At 39.7% G+C, this 18,398-nt stretch overlaps 1 protein-coding gene across 5 annotated transcripts in view; it reads right to left on the bottom strand.

Annotated features, from left to right (window-relative positions):
- CDK14 (cyclin dependent kinase 14) overlaps positions 1-18,398 on the bottom strand; it is a 547,481-nt gene that overhangs the window by 74,687 nt on the left and 454,396 nt on the right. For all 5 annotated transcript variants that reach the window (XR_003516423.2, XM_027573639.2, XM_027573640.2 and 2 more), the window contains 2 exons: positions 11,564-11,703; positions 5,823-5,966 (listed from right to left, as the gene is read on the bottom strand). Coding sequence is in view for 4 of the 5 variants with exons in the window: in XM_027573639.2 (XP_027429440.1) it covers positions 5,851-5,966; positions 11,564-11,703 (256 nt within the window). In the remaining variant the exon portion in view is untranslated. The remainder of the gene's footprint in view (positions 1-5,822; positions 5,967-11,563; positions 11,704-18,398) is intronic.

Genomic DNA, 18,398 nt, shown 5'->3' with positions numbered 1-18,398 from the left:
ATCCCTCTCTCTCGCTGTGTCTCTCTCTGTCAAATAAATAAATAAAATCTTTAAAAAAAAAATCACTCTGAATTCTGCTAATTTTAAGAAAAGCACACTGAAATAGTTAAAGGTAATGGAGCATCATGTAAATAAAAACAATGGTTTAGAAAAACAATGTGTATATACACGTGTGTATATGTGCGTGTGTGCACGTGCATGTGTATGAGAAAGAGTGAGAGGGAAGGATGGAGAGAAAATGAATATGATAAAGCAATTGCAGTAAAATGTAAACACTGGGGCAAGTAGGTGAAGGGTATCAGGACTTCTTTGTACTATTTTTGCAACTTTTCTAGAAGTCTGAAATTATGTCATTCTAAAAAAATACTTAAAAAAAATGCACCCTGGATGAAACATGATATATTTAACTTTATTTTCATTCTGCTTTGTGACAATCCCAGGACATAATTAAGCAGACTTAGATAGTAAAGGCCTTCGAGTCCTTTGCTAATCCATTCACAGGGCTGGTGGTGGTGATGCAGGGTACAGATCAGAGGTGACCCAAGGAGAGGAAGCGGGGAGGGACAGAGAAGGGAGGGAGAGAAGAGAAGGGACAAGCATCCTTAGCCTGCTATTTGGCATCATAGTTTAGAGGAGATAATAGACTCTCTAGGGTGGAGGGAAGCTAAGGAAAGGAGGGTGGAGGTAAGGTGGGGAAAACTAAACCACCAACATCCCAGCCTCTTCTCAATCAGGTGTTCATAACATGCATTGTGCATCTGTGGTTCACAGCACCATCAATTTCCCGAATAAGATGTATATTTTCATCTGCAGCAATGTAGGGGTAATGACAAAAACCAGGGATTCTTTCAGTTAAAATCTGTGAGGAACACTAAAGTTTGTTTCCTCCTCTGCCTGTTATTTCCACAACTATTGTCACCTGCATGAGACAACAGAGATAATAAAACTGTAGTCGTTTGATAGGGAAAGAAAAATCTGCAGGATCATGCAGAAAGTAAGTTCTTGCCAGAAAAAAACCCAGAAAACTTCCTGCTGCTGAAGGAAAGCTACAACTAATACTTGCATTTCTTACACTGTGGCAAGTATTAATGAGTATTATCTCCTATTGTGCCTACAGTTGAGAAAATGCAACATGGCTTAAAAAGACCTTTCGTCAAAAAAAAAAAAAAAATCACACAATGAGGGTGCTGTCGTGCCATTAAAATTGGAATTTCCCTCTGTACTTGTTTGATTTTGTTTTCCTTCATAGTGTACAGGCCAGGCAAGGTGCCTTCTGGCTATACTCTGGGCTTTGTAGAAGCTTCAGGGGCTGCTAAACCCAGAACTCTCTTCTGAGGGGTTCCTTAAGAGAAGACTGGTCCCATTCACAGCTCAGCTGACTGGATCAGGGCTCGGCGCTGGGCCCAGGGCAATCCAGTCAGACTGACACAACAGCCTAGCTCAAAGCTTTGCTTTCTGCTTCACGAGGATGCCTACACCAATCAGACCTGCTCCTGCGGAGGGTTTGAATCCAAGTAAAAGAGCTCACTGAGAGGCTGTCCCGGAAATAGAGGGATGAAGGGAAATGACAATAAGCAGGATTCATGAATAAGCAGAAACAAGCCGGCGGAAGCCATGAGATGAAAAGGAGAGGGAAATGGTAGGTAGCAGAGGCACAGCCAGAAAAAGCGAGCCGCCATCATGTCACGCACAAAGGATAGCAAAAGCCGGCTGCGTCGGCAGGAGTGGTTACCAGAGCTGAGCTGGTGGCTAAGGTGGTAGGCAAAGTCAGACTCCTGCTGGATTCTGATGGACACCCAGTCTTCGTGAGGCCTGTCTATGCAGCTGCGTGGACCATCAGCCTTGTTTCCGCCTAATTTCCCAAAGCAACCTCAACAAAGACCACTGTTAACTGAAGAAATCTGACCGAGGCCACTAGCTCGTGGTCTCCCCGGCCCCACGGCACAGCTCTTCCTGTCATTCTCAACGATCTGTCTCTGTCCCTCGCACCCGGCCACCTATCTTCTCAATGGAAGGTGTCCCTTCCTCACACAATTCAAGCTTCTCTTAGACGGCTATAATCCAGAATTGAAACATAGTTCTACTGATTGAATGCAGTTTTAATTTTCCCAATTCTTTCTTAAAAAAGGCAGGCAGGGGCAATGCGCTTCACCAGCGCTGTCCAGGAGAGTGTTCTGTGATACTGAAAAGGTTCTGCACCTGCCCTGTCCCCAGTATGTGGCCCTGAGTCATGTGTAGCTAATGAGCACCTGAGATGGGGTTCTGCTACTGAGGATACAAAATTCTAATTTAATTTTAATTAAAAATTAAATGGAAAGAGCCACACGTGGCTAGTGGGTTACCCTGTTGGAGAGCATAACTCTGCGCTATTCTTGCTTAAAAGAATATGGAAGGGAAGGGAAGGGATGGGTTTTCCTAGTCTGTCTTTATCCAGTCCTGACCCAAATAAGTTGATTATTTTACTTCATAAATATACAGTTCTCAAATATTTACTGGAGATTTCATCATATGTGGTTCAAGGGCTACCTGCATTAACATCCTTTGGGGTCCTTCAAAGTGCAGATTCATGGACCCCAGGAACCTGCGGTTTTAAAAATCTCCCCAGGGCGTGAGAATACCTGCTTTACTGAACATTCAGATAATGATGCCAGAGGGTCTTTCTTATCCCTGTATTCAGCAAAAGGAGTAGACAGAGTGACCATGCAGTTTCCGTCTCAATTCAGAATGGCTGGAAAATTAAGCTCAGCATAGAGGCGTGTTTGGAATTGCTATATGTAAATATAAGTGATACAAATGGATGTGGTATTTAATAGCTTCTGGTCTTTGGGAAAAATTTCAATGCACATTTTCAGGCTCTCTCAGACTTTAGGATGGTCTTACCCTTCAATGCTGATAAAAAGAGTGGGGACAATCTATGAAAGCATTAGTCTACTAACATCTTTAGAGGATAACAACATGTAGGAAGCACAGTATTTTGATCATCCAGTGGCACCTACCCCATTTTTAACTTAGGTGCAGGCAGTTTTCTTTTCATTTAATTTGGTTATAAGACTCTGAACAAAAATTGCTTTCTGCTGCAAAGAAAAATGCTTCTCGTTAGCTTTTCCACTAAGGCCACTTTTTGCAAATCCAGTATTATTAACTAAATAATTGAAGTGACCTTAGTATGCAAGTTTAGAAACAATTTGGCACTGAGGTATAGGAGGCAAGTTAGAACAGTCCTCCGTCATTTCAAAAACAGAAGTGATGCAATGCATTTTTCATCCCGATTCTGCACAACTCCCCAAAGAAAGACGGCTGAAATGCTAGATTACAGTGTTAGCCTCGTTGGGCCCTCAACCTCTTTCCCACCCCTCTTCTTCCCAATTTCTCTAGGTTTTACAAAGAACTGGGACGTTTGAGAAAAATTAAACATGCCACAGCTTGCTCTAAACAGTTAATTAATTCATCAACAAAATCAAAATCTAGGGAATTACATGTTTTTCTATACAAATACTCTTATTTATGTAGACTTTGTGCTCTGTCATATCTACAATACAGACATTAATATTCTGCTGTTGGTCAGAAGAAGTCCCACGGCACAGATGTATTAGGCCAATATACAGGCTGTACTATTTGATTTCTAAGATGGCCTCATTTGAGTGAAATTAAAAACCCACAAAGGTGAAGAATTAAAATGGTTTCTTTTTCTGCCGGCTGACAGAAAACTCTTAGAATCCAGCTTCCCTGTAGCTTTTCTGAGAAAAGAAAAACTTAGATGTTTCCTCACTATAATGTTGACTCAAGCTGAGGTATTTGGATTTGGAAGAAAGCAACATAAACGATAATATTAAAGCCTCAAAAGTTGATGTGAAAAGGAGAAAACTCACAGAGAACATATTTATATTATTATCAAACAGTTCTAGAGAAGGAGTTTGTATAACCTTAAATCTAGCTCAAAAAATACACTGCAAAGAAAACATATTTTTTTGTAAAACTGAAGTTCTAAGCACCTCTTTTTATAAACCTCTTTTTAATTAGCAATTTCTGAGACCTTACGGGCAGTGTTTCTGTCCAATCAGCTTCATTTGATTTTGTAAGGAGAAGCTGACCTGAAGCACCTTCTAGCAGCTTTGACTGGCTAGGTAGGCTCGGGTCAGAGATCTTAAAAGAGCAGAGAAGAAAAGACACACAGCCCTGTGACTGAAATTCAAGCTTGCTTGTGTGCTGGGTGCGTGAGGCAGCACAAATACAGTTCATCTTTTGTTTTAACTGAATTGTCTGCGGGATTTCTGAAGCCAGGTGCCTTCATTATGGTAATGCACATTAAACACTTTAAAAAGCATATGCTACAAACCTCATGAATTAAACCTGTTCTCACAGCCAGGAGGTAACTCAGCCCACTCTTTGTGTGACCAGCTGAAATTCAGAATGGGAGTACAAATACCAGGGAGGGAGTGAACTTGTGCTTCTAGGTAACTTTGTATCCAATGGGGAGAAATAACCTGAAGAATGAAGAATCTTACTCTTACATATGGAGCAGCGAGTCTATTAGTAACATTTTCTGACTGGCATTTACACACCATGTTTTACCTGGGGAGCTTTCATTTCCATCATTCATCCATCACCACCATATTCCCGAGAGGCCAAAATTGGCCCCCACATTGATGTAGGCAACAGCGAAGTCTTCCACATAACTCAACGTTTTGGCAAATCCCCCCCAAGACAAGGTGGACAGTTTCATTTGTTCTTTTCACCATGCTGGCAATTCAGCCTATTAACATATCTCGTATTAAGAAGGAGAAGAAGGAAGAGGGGCTCTTGCAATGCTGTCTATATCCTTCGATTCACTGGAACATTTAATTACTGAATATCCACATGAGCAAGGAACACATATGGGCTAGCAAATAAAAAGCCTTCCCCACAAAAAAGTGTGTTCTCCATTTGCTTCAGAGTTATGTTACATTATAAAAATCTTAAAAAACAAACAAACAAACAAAAACCCAGAAAGATATATATAGGCATAAAATTCCCCCAAAACCCAGATGTTTCCATCTGGCAATAAAGACACAGCCTTTTCAGAAGCAGCTGTCTTCTGCTTGTTTCTGTGAAGCATGTGTGACTAGAACAGGCGACATGCAAGAGATTGCCTCGTTTAGATGATGCTTCCTATCTACAGAATAGCAGAGGTCAAGGAATGGCACAGGGAAAAAAGAAAAGCATCATCATGATGAGGTTTGTCCTAGGGCCCAGGGAAGAATCAGAAGTGGGCTGAGTAGCCCACACGGCAGCGGAGCTAAACGAGGGAGCACGTGTTCTTTCCAAGGGAAGCAGCCACCATTCAGTTATACACACGAAATTCTGGCAGGAATGTGTGAGTGCAGCATTGCCGGAGTCGCTGATTTAAAAAAAAAAAAAAAGAAGAAGAAGAAGAAGAAGAAGCCAAGAATCCAGACTTTGTGTAAAATTTCTCCATTTTAAAATGAGAGCAACTAATCTAAAAAATGGTGTGGGCCCAATAAAGCAAATCTGTGACTTAGATACGGCCCAAGGTTAACCTTTCTCTAACGTCAACGAAGAATGTATGAGTAGTTAAAATGATCTGCTTATAACTGAAATGGTTTACGACTGCATAAATAAAATACAATTTTGGCTAGGATCTAGTAGGTACCTGTAAATATGACAGCTGTATTCTCCTCAGTAGAATCTGTGATGAATGCCATAATGAACACAAGAGATTCACAGGACTCATAGGGGAAAAAAAGGAATCTGAAATATTTCATTGAAAAGATCTACTCAATGTCTATTCATTATTACTTTCCAGACAAAGTAGGTCACCTTACCTGTGCTTTCTTGAGAATGTTGTGCTCATCAGTGCTTGCTATTTGATAGACTTTTGCCATAACTATTGTTTTTCCCAAAGGCCCGCATGCTTTCTCCAGCTTCTGGCTGCAATCTTACATTTGGGACGGTAAAAATAGAAGACACTGTGGACAGAATAAAGAGTTTCCATTTATATATTTATAGATTATTTATAATCTTTCCTTGTAAAACATGGAGACTGAGATGCAATTCCAGATATCCAGCCCATAAAACATCATGAGTATGTGTTGGTCTCTGAAATGTCAAGTGGTAACAGCCACACACCGACACAGATTTGTACACACATCTGACAGCACGGTCTGCCTTCCCTTCAGAACCACAGGGCGGTTGATATTCGTGCTCATATTTCTCTGATCTAGAACAATGAATTTGGGTTGGAAACATGTCTTACACTTCCTTCATGCCATTCTTTCATTTGTTTACTGGAGGAATATTTATGGAGCCTACACTGTTCTAGGTATTTTGGAATCCTGTAGTGTATAAACTGGAATGAAAAGAAATCCCTGTTCTTGTGGATTACATTCGGGGGAGACAGATGATAAACAATCAAAATCAAACAAATATATGAACTAGCAGTAAGTCTTATGAAGAAAAATAAAGCAGGGAAGAGAAACTGGAAATGCTGCAATGGAAGGAGGTCCGTGAAGGCTTTCTTTTCTTCTTCTTTTTTTTTTTTTTTTTGTTAAAGTAGGCACCACACCCAGCATGGAGCCCAGGGCGGGGCTTGAACTCACAACGCTGAGATCAAGACCTGATCTGAAATCAAGAGTCGCACGCTTAACTGACTGAGCCAGCCAGGCGACGCTTGGGCTTTCTGGATAAGAGACATCTGAGCAGAGACCCAAGGAGGTGAGAGAGCAATCCAGGCAGAAATCTAGCAAGCACAAACGACAGGAAGAGGAAACAGCAAGGGCTGACACCAAGGAACAAGAGGAGAAGCAGGCAAAACAGAAGGGTACTGTAAAACGCAGGTGAGAGAAGATGGGGAGCACGTGGGGCAGGGTGATAGCAGTGAAGAAGTGAGGAGTGGTGTGTCCTCAATCTATTTGGAAGGGAGCGCAAACAGGGTCTGTGGAAGAACTGGGGTTGGGTGTGACAAAAGAAGAGGCATAGAGGACAGCTTCCATCAGTGGGAAGAACGATGTTGCCATTTATTGACAAGGGGGAGAGGACAGATGGAGCAAGCCTGGGGGGAAAGATCAGTTTGGTTTTGGTGGTACTAAGTTCGAGATGCCTACTAGAGGGCCAAATGGAGATGCTAAATAGCCGGCTGAATATGCAAGTCTGGAGTCAGGGAAGGTGGGACTGGAGACAGAAATGTAGAAGCTGTCAATGTATAGATGATACCTAAAATCATGAGCCTGAATGAGATCACGGAGGCTCTGGGAGGAGCATATGTAGACAGACCTGAGGATTATGCACTAGAGCACTCTAAAAGTGAGAGGGCTGGCAGATGAGGAGAAATACACAAAAAGTCTGAAGAGGAGAGTTTAGGGTAGCTCCAATAGGAAAGCCATGGGAGCGTCCCGTCCTGGAATTCAAGGGAAGGAAGCGTTACTAGGAAGTGATAGTGGACAGTTGTGTTGAATTCTGATGATGGATCTAGATGAGGCTGGGGAAGGACCAACCGACAGAGACTTTGAGAACAACAGTTCCGGAGCCTTGTGCATGAAAGCCTTGTTCAAAAGGACTCAAGAGAGAATGGAAGTCTAGGAACGAACTGGAAGCAGTAAATATATGTGAACCAGGTGTGTTTGTTTTATTTTTAAGAAGACGGTGTGAGGCTAAATTAATGGCTATAATGTTGTTTTAGGATAATATACAGGATGTATATAGGAATGAGTAGGAAAACTCACAAACATCAGAGCTGGAAAGGTCCTTAGGGATCACTGTGTCTCTAAATGAGAAATCAGGAACCCACTGAGACCAAGGCACTTGCCCAAAGTTGCCTGGCTAGCTCCTAGTAGAGCTGAAGCTAGAACCCAGGTGGTCTGATTCCCAGTCCGGTGCTCCACACACTGTACCAATTTGTTGCCCTTCTTTTACTGCAGATCTGAGTTTTGTGAATTAGCAAATGAATGTAATAAAATCAAGGACTCTGTGCTATGAAGTGTATTTTGTTCATTTACTTTGACAAGGGTAGTTCAGCTTCAATAATTCATGTAACTTGATAGTATACACAGGAGAATGCCCTGTGGTGTATTTCGGAAAAGTAATGAACTTCTTCTAAATCAGCCCTCCATGTACTTCCCTGCAATTAAATTTCTGTGAAGAAGTGGGGCAAGGCTGTTGGGGTTTCAGGACAGAGGGAGAATGACAGGGTGCCACCAGAATTAGCCGCCTTTAACTATGAGATCCCCAGGTATCATTATTCTTGCTTGATGAATGTGTAATTCCCCCTTTGGTGGCACACTAACACAACACTTCTAAATTTTGGTATTATGTAAACTAGTGAGATTTTAAGGAGCGGTATAGTAAAGAAAGATATTATATTGTTATGTTCTTCCAAAGCAAAGAAGAGTCTGACATAAGCATACAACTTCATTTTTATACGGATCCACGGAACAACTGCAGTGCTTTGTGTAACCGGGATTGTAATGACACCTGATACCCTTCTCACACAGTCGGATATATTAAAGTAGGCCAAGAAGGCTCAAGCCCACTTTTAATTTATTTTTGTTCCAATTTTCTCCTTTTAATCTGGTTTTGCTTTCTGCTTGCATACGTGTTTTCCTTTTGTGGATATTCTTTTTAAAACTCTATAAACTATCTTTAAGAATATAAGCACTATGGACTGAATTCATATGTTGAAACCTTAATCCCCAATGTGATGGTATGTGGAGACGGAGTCTTTGGGTAGTAATTTGGGTTGGAGGAGGTTATGGGGGGCACACATGATGAGATTAGGGGCTTTATAAAGAGGAAGAGAGAGGGAGAGACTGTTCTCTCTGCCTGTGTGAGGATATAGTTAGGTGGCTTTCTGCAAGCCAGGAAGCGGCTTCACCAGGAACCAAATATGCCAGTACCTCCATCTTGGACATCCTAGCCTCCAGAACTAAGAGAAATAAATGCTAGTTGTTTAAGCCCCCACAGGCTAAGGTATATTTGTTATAGCAGCCTGAGCAGACTAATACAGTGAGGTTCCTGGATTTGATGAATCTAAACCAATACTTTGTTGCTTAAGACAATCCATTTTATTCATTCATTCATTCATTCATTTTTAAGACAATCCATTTATTGGTTCTGCAACACTTCTTCTCAGGTGGACCTCCTTCCAAATCTTCTTGTTAAAGGAAGCACATGAGGACATCACCCTCGCTGCTGCCATTTGCCAGGTGGTGAACTTTTATCAGACTCCAAACTAATGGGAAATTTAATTTGAATAATTTCTAAATATAGTCTGCAGAATATTAACCTAGATAACAGAGTCCTCGGAAGAAGTCATTTCACCAAAACTAGTTCTCAAAGTTTCTGAAGTCTAGGAATTTTGTTTTGTAAACATGTTTACAAGGACTACCACATTGTTCTAAATGGAAACGACTATAGTATTTGATACCAGGATTGTCCTTTCTTGGGACTGGATTTATGCCTCATAATGATTATCTGTTAGACACAGAAATAGCATTTCTGTAACTCAAAATTGTTACCGGAGGCATTTAGCGGAATCTTGCTTTAAAAATATAATGATTTTTCATCTTTATTCTCCCCCCTTCAAAAGGTTTCACTGCTCCTGATGTTTAACGTTAATGCAAAGACGTGTTTCTGCCAATGAATATCGCCTTATGGTTATGCTTCTGCAAATAGCCTGCTGTGAGCTGATAAAGGGATTAATGCAGCCAAAATTCTTAATCTGTGAAATTACAAATTAAATTCTCATATTAAAAATACCACCCTGAGGTATTTTTTGTGGTTTTAATTCCCCTCTGGTGTTCTGCATACATTGTGCTTGTTAATGACGGGGACAAGGCTATCTCCGGTGGCAGCCTGCTGCCGAGTGATAATGTGTAGGCATTTACTTCCTGACAGAAACTGGATTTAACCACTGGCTGATAAACTAAGTGGCAAGTGGGTAATAAGTCCATATTAACAGAAAAGTACTACCACAGAATTCAGAATTCGTAGACCATCAAAATCCTGGCTTAAACTCAATCATCGAGTCAGATGGGATTGAGATGTCACCAAGGAGGAGTGATATCAAGTTACAAGTTATACTAAATGGGAAAACAGACCATACGTTTGATTTTGAGGAGCCATAAACTAATGAGCCCGTTTGTATCTTTTTTTTCCAGTATAGAAAGATGTGTCACTAATTCATTATTTTTCCACAGAAATTTCATCTTTAATTAAAAAAAAAATGGGAAGACCTGTCATAATGGTCAGTGGGTAGACTTTTAGAAAGAAAGGAGGGCAGAATATAGAATAAATATTGGTTGGGAATATGTAAAATGTTAAAGAAGATTTACTAAGCATAAGGGGGAGTAGTGAGTAGTGGATTAATATATCTATAGACAGTTTAGGATAAAAAGAAATTCAAATTAAATGTAGGATATCAAAAAAGATTTTGGGTAGAAAGATGCAAGAGGAGTTGTTACTTGGGACTTAGCTACAAAATAAAGGGGTCCTGTTGTCAAGGAGAATCTAATACTACAATGGGGGGAAAGACTAAAGTCCAAGAGATTAAAGAAATAACTTTCTGTATGTCTATGGTAAATGTGTACCCAAGGATTAATAAATATATTATAAATGCCTATGCATGTAGGCAGTATATTAATTTTTAAGGTAGTTAGAAAAGAGTATGAGAAGGAATATTTCAAATTGGCATTTGGAAAGAACACAACACCATTGAACAAAAATGTTCTTACTGCAATAGTGTCTTGCAAAATTTCACAAGAATTCTGTTTCACACTTTGGAAGAAAGATGAGATCCTCCCAGTCATAAATCTCCCAAATATTTAAAATATAATTGAAAAAGGCTGTGTAAATACGAACGCTTTTGTAAAAACAAAACAAAAACCCACCCAGGAATGTGTTTTGTTTTAAAAGATCCAGAGAAGCACTGTCTGTATGAATACCAAGAGCATGTGTAGTTGAAATGAATTACAAGTCTTTGGTTCTTACATGTCAATTCAGTGCATTAGCCAATTGCCAACTCTGCTCGTCAGCTCACTGCATAGCAGCCCTTTTTAACATTATTGTTACAACCAAGATGGTCTCTGAGAATCAAACAAAAATGAATCATTTCTCCTCTGTGTACTGCAGCCAGTTAAAAAGTATTGCATGCATAAAGCACTAAATATGTAAATCATATTTCCCTTTTCCTTTATGACTGCTCAGATCATTCTTTTGGACACACACATAATCAAATACAAAGACATGCAGTTGCAGACTGCAGAGCAGAGATAGCAAAAAAGGAATCCATTTTCTTTCTCCGTCTGGTAAGCTAGCAACTGGATGGCAGGATTCCACTAAATATATACACACGACTCCCTTTTCCTCATTCTCTCTCTCTCACTGGGTCTCCCTCAACCCCCGTCTACAGATACACGCACATACATATGTGTACATGTAATGCATATGCAACCATACATAATCTTACATACGCACATATAAAAACATATGAATCCTCCTACAAGTACGTTACACACAGACGTTAAAATGATATGCCTGCTTTGATTGGATGTCTCAGATTTGTCATACTCACTATCGGTCAGTTCCCATAGCCGTGGGGGCAGGTCACTAAAATACTCATGGCTCAAGGCAGCCTGTGCTGATAGTCTGTTCTTTGGGGAACACTGTAGGAGCTTGGAGGCCAGATCCTCTGCATAATTCACATAGCTGAGCCTGAAAACACATGCAAAAAAGAAAAATCAGACCAAACAAGAAAATCCACTGAATAAGACATAGAGCTCACCTAATTTTTCTGGACCTATTTATTCTTGGCCAAAACCGAGTTAAATTACCTGCTGAAAATAAACAGAAGCAGAATTCACTTTGGTTCTTGGGGCATCTGTTAATCTAAACTAGCTTTTATACTCTTGATATCCTCATCTCATTGATTGAAAATATTTCTACTATAAGCAAAAGGTTGATACTTTCAGGACAGAACAAGGTCCCCAGGTAGAATATTTCAGGAGATAATTGATCAAATAGTTACCAGAATTTGTTCATAGAATCTACCTATTGCATACACATCTGGATAAGAAAATTAATACAAAATAACTAGGAGAATTAAAATAACACTACTATTACGTTCTCTAGTTACTAAAGTTACTTTTCCTCTAAGAATTTACATTTTCTAACATTGAATATAAAATTATTGGCATAAGTACCTCGTCAAATATCAGCAATCATGCTATTAACATGCAGGTTAACAAAGGGAATGTGTATAACCCATATGGGGCTGAATTTATTCAAGATGACCATTAAAACAATAGTAGATAGAAAATATGTGTCTCAAGATTACCAAAAAAGCAGAGAATTCAAATCGCCCATCGGGTACAACTTTCAAATGCATACCAGACCACACAGTCCAGCCCAGGCTTACTTCTTGTAGAACCTCTACTTCATTGCTCTGCTACAATTAAACCCAGATAACATAAACATGATAATAAAAGTATTCCTGATAATGGCTGCCATTTATGGGTCCTCTAACCATGTTAGGCACCTTCCTAGGCACTTTCTACACACCGCTCATATTTATTTAGTCTGACAAGGGAACTCTGTCTCCATCAAATAGCGGTGCAAGCTAAGCGGGAGTCGGAGAAAGGCGTGGACTGCTCAATTAGCAGGCTGAGTGGATTTAAGATTTTTTATTTATTTATTTGAGAGAAAGAATGAGAGAGAGAGCACATGAGAGGGGTGAGGGTCAGAGGGAGAAGCAGACTAGGGAGCCCGATGCGGGACTCGATCCCGGGACTCCAGGATCATGACCTGAGCCGAAGGCAGTCGCTTAACCAACTGAGCCACCCAGGCGCCCGGCTGAGTGGATTTAAATCCATCTAGAATTACTTGACTCTAAAGTGGTTTGCATTTGTTACCCTCTCAGATAATTTCTAAAAGCAACCCATGGGTTCCTGAGTTTCTGCAACAAGCGCAGTAAGGACACTGACGCTCAGAGAGAGCCAGAGAGTGTCAAGGCAAGTTATATATGGTGGTGAGTATTTTTTCAAGTCTTGAAGCTACTAAACACACAGCCAATGAATTTTCCTCAATAACCAACAATTCACCCGCTTCCCATATTCAAGCAGCTCTTCAGCATTGATTTAAAGTTGTTATGGAGCAGGGGAGGACTGGGAATGAGGAAGAGGAAAGGAGGTAACGAATTTGGATAGAGGAAGAAACAGGGAAGGAGCAAAGAAAAATACTACTCTGAAGACCCCAACTATGAGGCCTCTCTAGGTCTTCGTATGTGAAGGTCTCATAGATGGGTTCAGTATTTGGCTGTCGTAGTGGCTGGTTTTTTGTTTTTTTAAACTGATCAGTGGATTGGTTTTAAATGTCTCTGCCAGGCAAAGACAAATTTCTGCATAGGAAAAGGAGGCATTCTCAAAATTCTTTATAGTGTTTTTTCTCCTTCTTTCCTTTAAGAGGGGCCAGGGCCATCCAAATTATCGCTGCCTCTTCCTAAGACTCCCATTATTATAAACTTTTCATTAACATCTTTTAAAATACCAAATGCAAAGTTCGAGATAGGTAGACTTCATGGTAAAAACTGCACTTATATTGAATGTACAGTGTATATGTAATCATGGTGAACATGATCATTGGTATGAGTTTGACACAGCTTTGATGAAACAGAACACCAGCGCCAGACTGAGGCTACAGCTGAGCTATCGGCTTGATTCTGTACACGAGCAATGAACCAGCCTGTGTCCGCAGTCCCTCTGGCTCCAATCAGCCACAAATCACACACTGTAGAGTTGCTGATCACATGCCGACTAAATATAAGGAATTACCAATATAAGACAATCTCATTTCTCCTCCTTCCAAATGACTAATGTCAAACTTTAATGTTGATGAAATAATCAAATGCTTGTGATATTCAGGATATATATAAAAATATTTTCATTATTACACAATTTTAATTTAGGAAGTCTATTTCTTCACTTGCATTTCAAGAACCACTTTTATTCCAACTGTCCACATTTTCAATAGCAGAGTCTTTGTCATTACCAGAACCACTTTTTGAGTTCATCCGAGTTGTTTGAGATAGGACACTTCCAGGATATCTTATTTGGGCATTTTATCCCAAAGCATAAGTACATTTTATCAGAATGCTAGAATGATTATGGTTGGTTTCAGTCTCTCATGGTGATGATCTATTTAAAAATCTTCCCTTGTAATTAGTTAATTTTTGTTTTATATATTCTAAAGCCGGGTAATTCAATGTGTAACAGTTTAGCACTTTTATCTTTTCCTGATAAATTTAGTCTTCAATCTCTCTGTAGCAACCTTCTTTATTTTCAATAAGGCTTTTGGGCTAAAATTCATTTTTTTTCCCTCATATTAATTTAATGACATCAGCTTTCTTTTGCTTGGTACTTGCCTGGCATACCTTTATCATCCTCTTACTTTTAATGTTTCATACCCATAATTTTAAGGGCTCTTTCACAAATATTATATAGCTGGATTTAAGAGTGACCCAAGGAGAAAATGTAGTCCACTCACATCTTGTGATTACTGGTATGTTCGGATTTACTGCTAACATTTTAATATTGTATTCTATTTTGTCCATCTTTTTTTCTCTTTTCCTGCCTTCTTTAAATTGAATTTTAAAATCGAACATTTCCATCTTCTGTTTTAGAAGTTATAAATTCTATTTCCATCTGTTTAATGATTACTCTCAACTTTTTCTTTCTTTTTTTCCATTTCAGTATTTATTTAAATGTTTAAATTCCTGCACTAAGTTTTTACAAGCTGATGGACATTTACAAATTATTCTTCCTAAAGAACTAGAATCATACATTCCAGAAATTGTAAATATATGATTGAACACTGATACACAGTACCACCTTATCAATTATATGACAAATTATCAAGTATACAAATACTAAGTTACACAGATCAAAAGGAAAACAAAATATTAGACACCTACTCAATTCATTTGCATAAACTAACTTCTCTTTTTGCAAGAGATTGGGAGAGAAGGAAAAAATTCACACTTCTATCAACAATAGCTGGCAAACAACTTCCAATAAAAATAGGAAAAAATTACAAATTTTCAGAAATTTTATGATTAAGAATTATTTGAGCTACAAGAACAAAGCATGTCTATCTTAAAAACATATTTACTAACAGGCACATTCAGTACATCCTACACGACATTTTGCTAAAAGTACTTAATAGCTCACTCCCACATTTTTCCACCCTCTCTTTTAACTTGCACCCCAAAGTGCAAACATTCAATTAACTTTAAGATGTTTTTGTCTGGAGACGTTAAAGGTATGTGCTTCTACACCAGTCAGAATGGCTAGAATTAACAAGTCAGGAAATGACAGATGTTGGCGGGGATGCGGAGAAAGGGGAACCCTCCTACACTGTTGGTGGGAATGCAAGCTGGTGCAACTACTCTGGAAAACAGTATGGAGGTTCCTCAAACAGTTGAAAATAGAGCTACCATACGATCCAGCCATTGCACTACTGGGTATTTACCCCAAAGATACAAATGTAGGGATCCAAAGGGGTACGTGCACCCCAATGTTTATAGCAGCAATGTCCACAATAGCCAAACTGTGGAAAGAGCCAAGATGTCCATCGACAGATGAATGGATAAAGAAGATGTGGTATATATACACAATGGAATATTATGCAGCCATCAAAAGGAATGAGATCTTGCCATTTGCAATGACATGGATGGAACTGGAGGGTGTTATGCTGAGTGAAATAAGTCAATCAGAGAAAGACATGTATCATATGACCTCGCTGATATGAGGAATTTTTAACCTCGGGAAACAAACTGAGGGTTGCTGGAGTGGTGGGGGGTGGGAGGGAAGGGGTGGCTGGGTGACAGACATTGGGGAGGGTATCTGCTATGGTGAGTGCTGTGAATTGTGCAAGACTGTTGAATCACAGATCAGTACTTCTGAAACAAATAATGCAATATATGTTAAGAAAAAAAAAAGAAGAAGAAGATAGCAGGAGGGGAAGAATGAAGGGGAGTAAGTCGGAGGGGGAGACGAACCATGAGAGACGATGGACTCTGAAAAACAAACTGAGGGTTCTAGAGGGGAGGGGGTTGGGGGGATGGGTTAGCCTGGTGATGGGTATTAAAGAGGGCACATTCTGCGTGGAGCACTGGGTGTTATGCACAAACAATGAATCATGGAACACTACATCAAAAACTAATGATGTATGGTGATTAACATAACAATAAAAAATTAAAAAAAAAAGATATGTGCTTCTGTTACAATGTGGATTTTACATGAACTTTTCAACCAGAGGTTTGTGATTTTCACAATGGGGGTTTTCATAATAGCACAAAATGAGATTTATAGAAAGACATTAAAAAATCGTTATCAGACTTGGCCAAAAGCCAACAAAATCAGTGGTTACACAAACCTGATGTATACTGTTTTAAATGTGAGAGATATAAATATAAAGTAGTAGGCCATACAGGTCCTACTATCAACGTCTGAAATGACTGAAGGGATAAACCATAGAAGATCTAGACTGTTTTTCACAGTTCCTGAATTTTAATTCTGTTCTGATATTAAAGACATACAAGTATTGTGGCTGGGTATTTTGGCACCCAATCTTTTTATATTTTTTATATATTGCTAAGATTCTGGCACGTGAATAGATTTGCAGAACACTTACAACTCAATACTGAACGCTTCCTGGAAAGGTCAATTGACAAAAATGATAAGCACGTTTTAAATGCTGAACAGCAAGCATCTTTTGCTAAGTTTCCAAATAGCCCGATGATAATCCAAACACAAAGGGTGCAATTCTGCCAAGCTTGAGGCCTGATAGAACTGCTTATCAATACTCCTATGAAAGCTTCATCAGACTTCCCATTCGCCAAGCCTATGTGTTGGCTATTATGTATGATAAACCGGGTCCCGTCTTAAGCTCCATTTCTGAGACAATAGCATCAGGCAGCCCAGTTTTATTGACTGTAAGAACAGTTTCTATGACTACTGGTAAAGATGAAGTGCAGCTGGATTTTAGGACAAGAGCTGCTTGCTTTTAAAAGCTCTACTCCAGGGGCACGTGGGTGGCTCCCAGTCGTTAAGCGTCTGCCTTCAGCCCAGGTCATGATCCCGGGGTCCTGGGATCGAGCCCCACATCGGGCTCCCTGCTCTGCAGGAAGCCTGCTTCTCCCTCTCTCACTCCCCCTGCTTGTGTTCCCTCTCTCGCTGTGTCTCTGTCAAATAAATAAATAAAATCTTAAGAAAAAAAAAAAGCTCTACTCCACTTTCATCTTCTAAACTTTCCTGCATCTTTATATTTCATGCCACCTTCAATTAATGTTAGGGCGACAAGCATTAGAGCTCTCCCAAGACCTGTAACATGATGACAGTGACAAAACAACTAGGTTCTTCCAGAAACTTCATCTTTCCAAGACATAACCGGTCAACAGCCTGGATGGATGGTAGCACACCACCATCAAATGGTCAGCCTTCTTTCTCTGCAAGAGCAGTGTGGTAAGTTCCTTCACATATTCTTCCTATTGTGGTAATGCCACACTTTTTAAGTTCCTCTAAAAATCTGGGGTCACACTGGATAGACTGTCCTGTGTATGACTTCACAAGAATTGGTCAGTTCATCTGAGCCATACTTAGTTTAAAAAAACACTCAATAGGATGATGAAAGAATTGAAAGAAAAATGAATACAGAATACAGAAGTGAGGTGAAGAAGCTGTAGTCTATTTCAATATACTACACTTGTAAGTCTCAGTGCTTTGAGCGAGGCGTTGGGAGTAATGGGAAATGAAATGAACGCCCCAGCAAGGAGCAGCAACTCCACTCCAGTAATGAGGCAAGAGAAAGGAAGCTCCCCCAGGTTTAGCCCATCTAGGTCAGAATGCTTGTAAAATGCTTTCCTGATTTTAATTCCATCCTCCTGTGTCTTAGTTAACCCCTCTTATGGAGCTTCTTGGTGGAATAGTAATGAATTTCTATAGTTCACCTGTCTGTATAGGGGTCATGCTGTGTTCCCACAAAAGTCTCCACTGCCCTTCAGAAACGTAATAAATATGTGACCAAGAACACCACAGAACCTCTCAATCTTCAGCCAGGTGTGTCCTCTTTTGGGGTCAGTTGGTTTTGTTTTGTTTGTTTGTTTTACCATCAAGGATATCAGAAGAAACTTCCACACTTTATACCTTCACCCTCAGTTCTCCTAGCGGATGGCTCCTTAACTTTTTAACATTTCACTTTAACTGCTTAAAGTTTAAACTGTAGCTTTACCTTCCCGCTGAACAATACAAGAACATTAGGACACTTCTGATGACACTAGTCCCATCTCTCAGACAGTATTGTCTCATATTTTATTCCTATTTTCTGTGCTTTTTATTTATTTATTTTTAGAGGAG

The sequence above is a fragment of the Zalophus californianus genome, chromosome 12, assembly GCF_009762305.2.
Source record: "Zalophus californianus isolate mZalCal1 chromosome 12, mZalCal1.pri.v2, whole genome shotgun sequence".
In the NCBI taxonomy this organism is placed as follows: domain Eukaryota; kingdom Metazoa; phylum Chordata; class Mammalia; order Carnivora; family Otariidae; genus Zalophus; species Zalophus californianus.
Note: the sequence above shows the minus strand (reverse complement) of the source record. Positions and strands in the feature narration are given on the sequence as shown.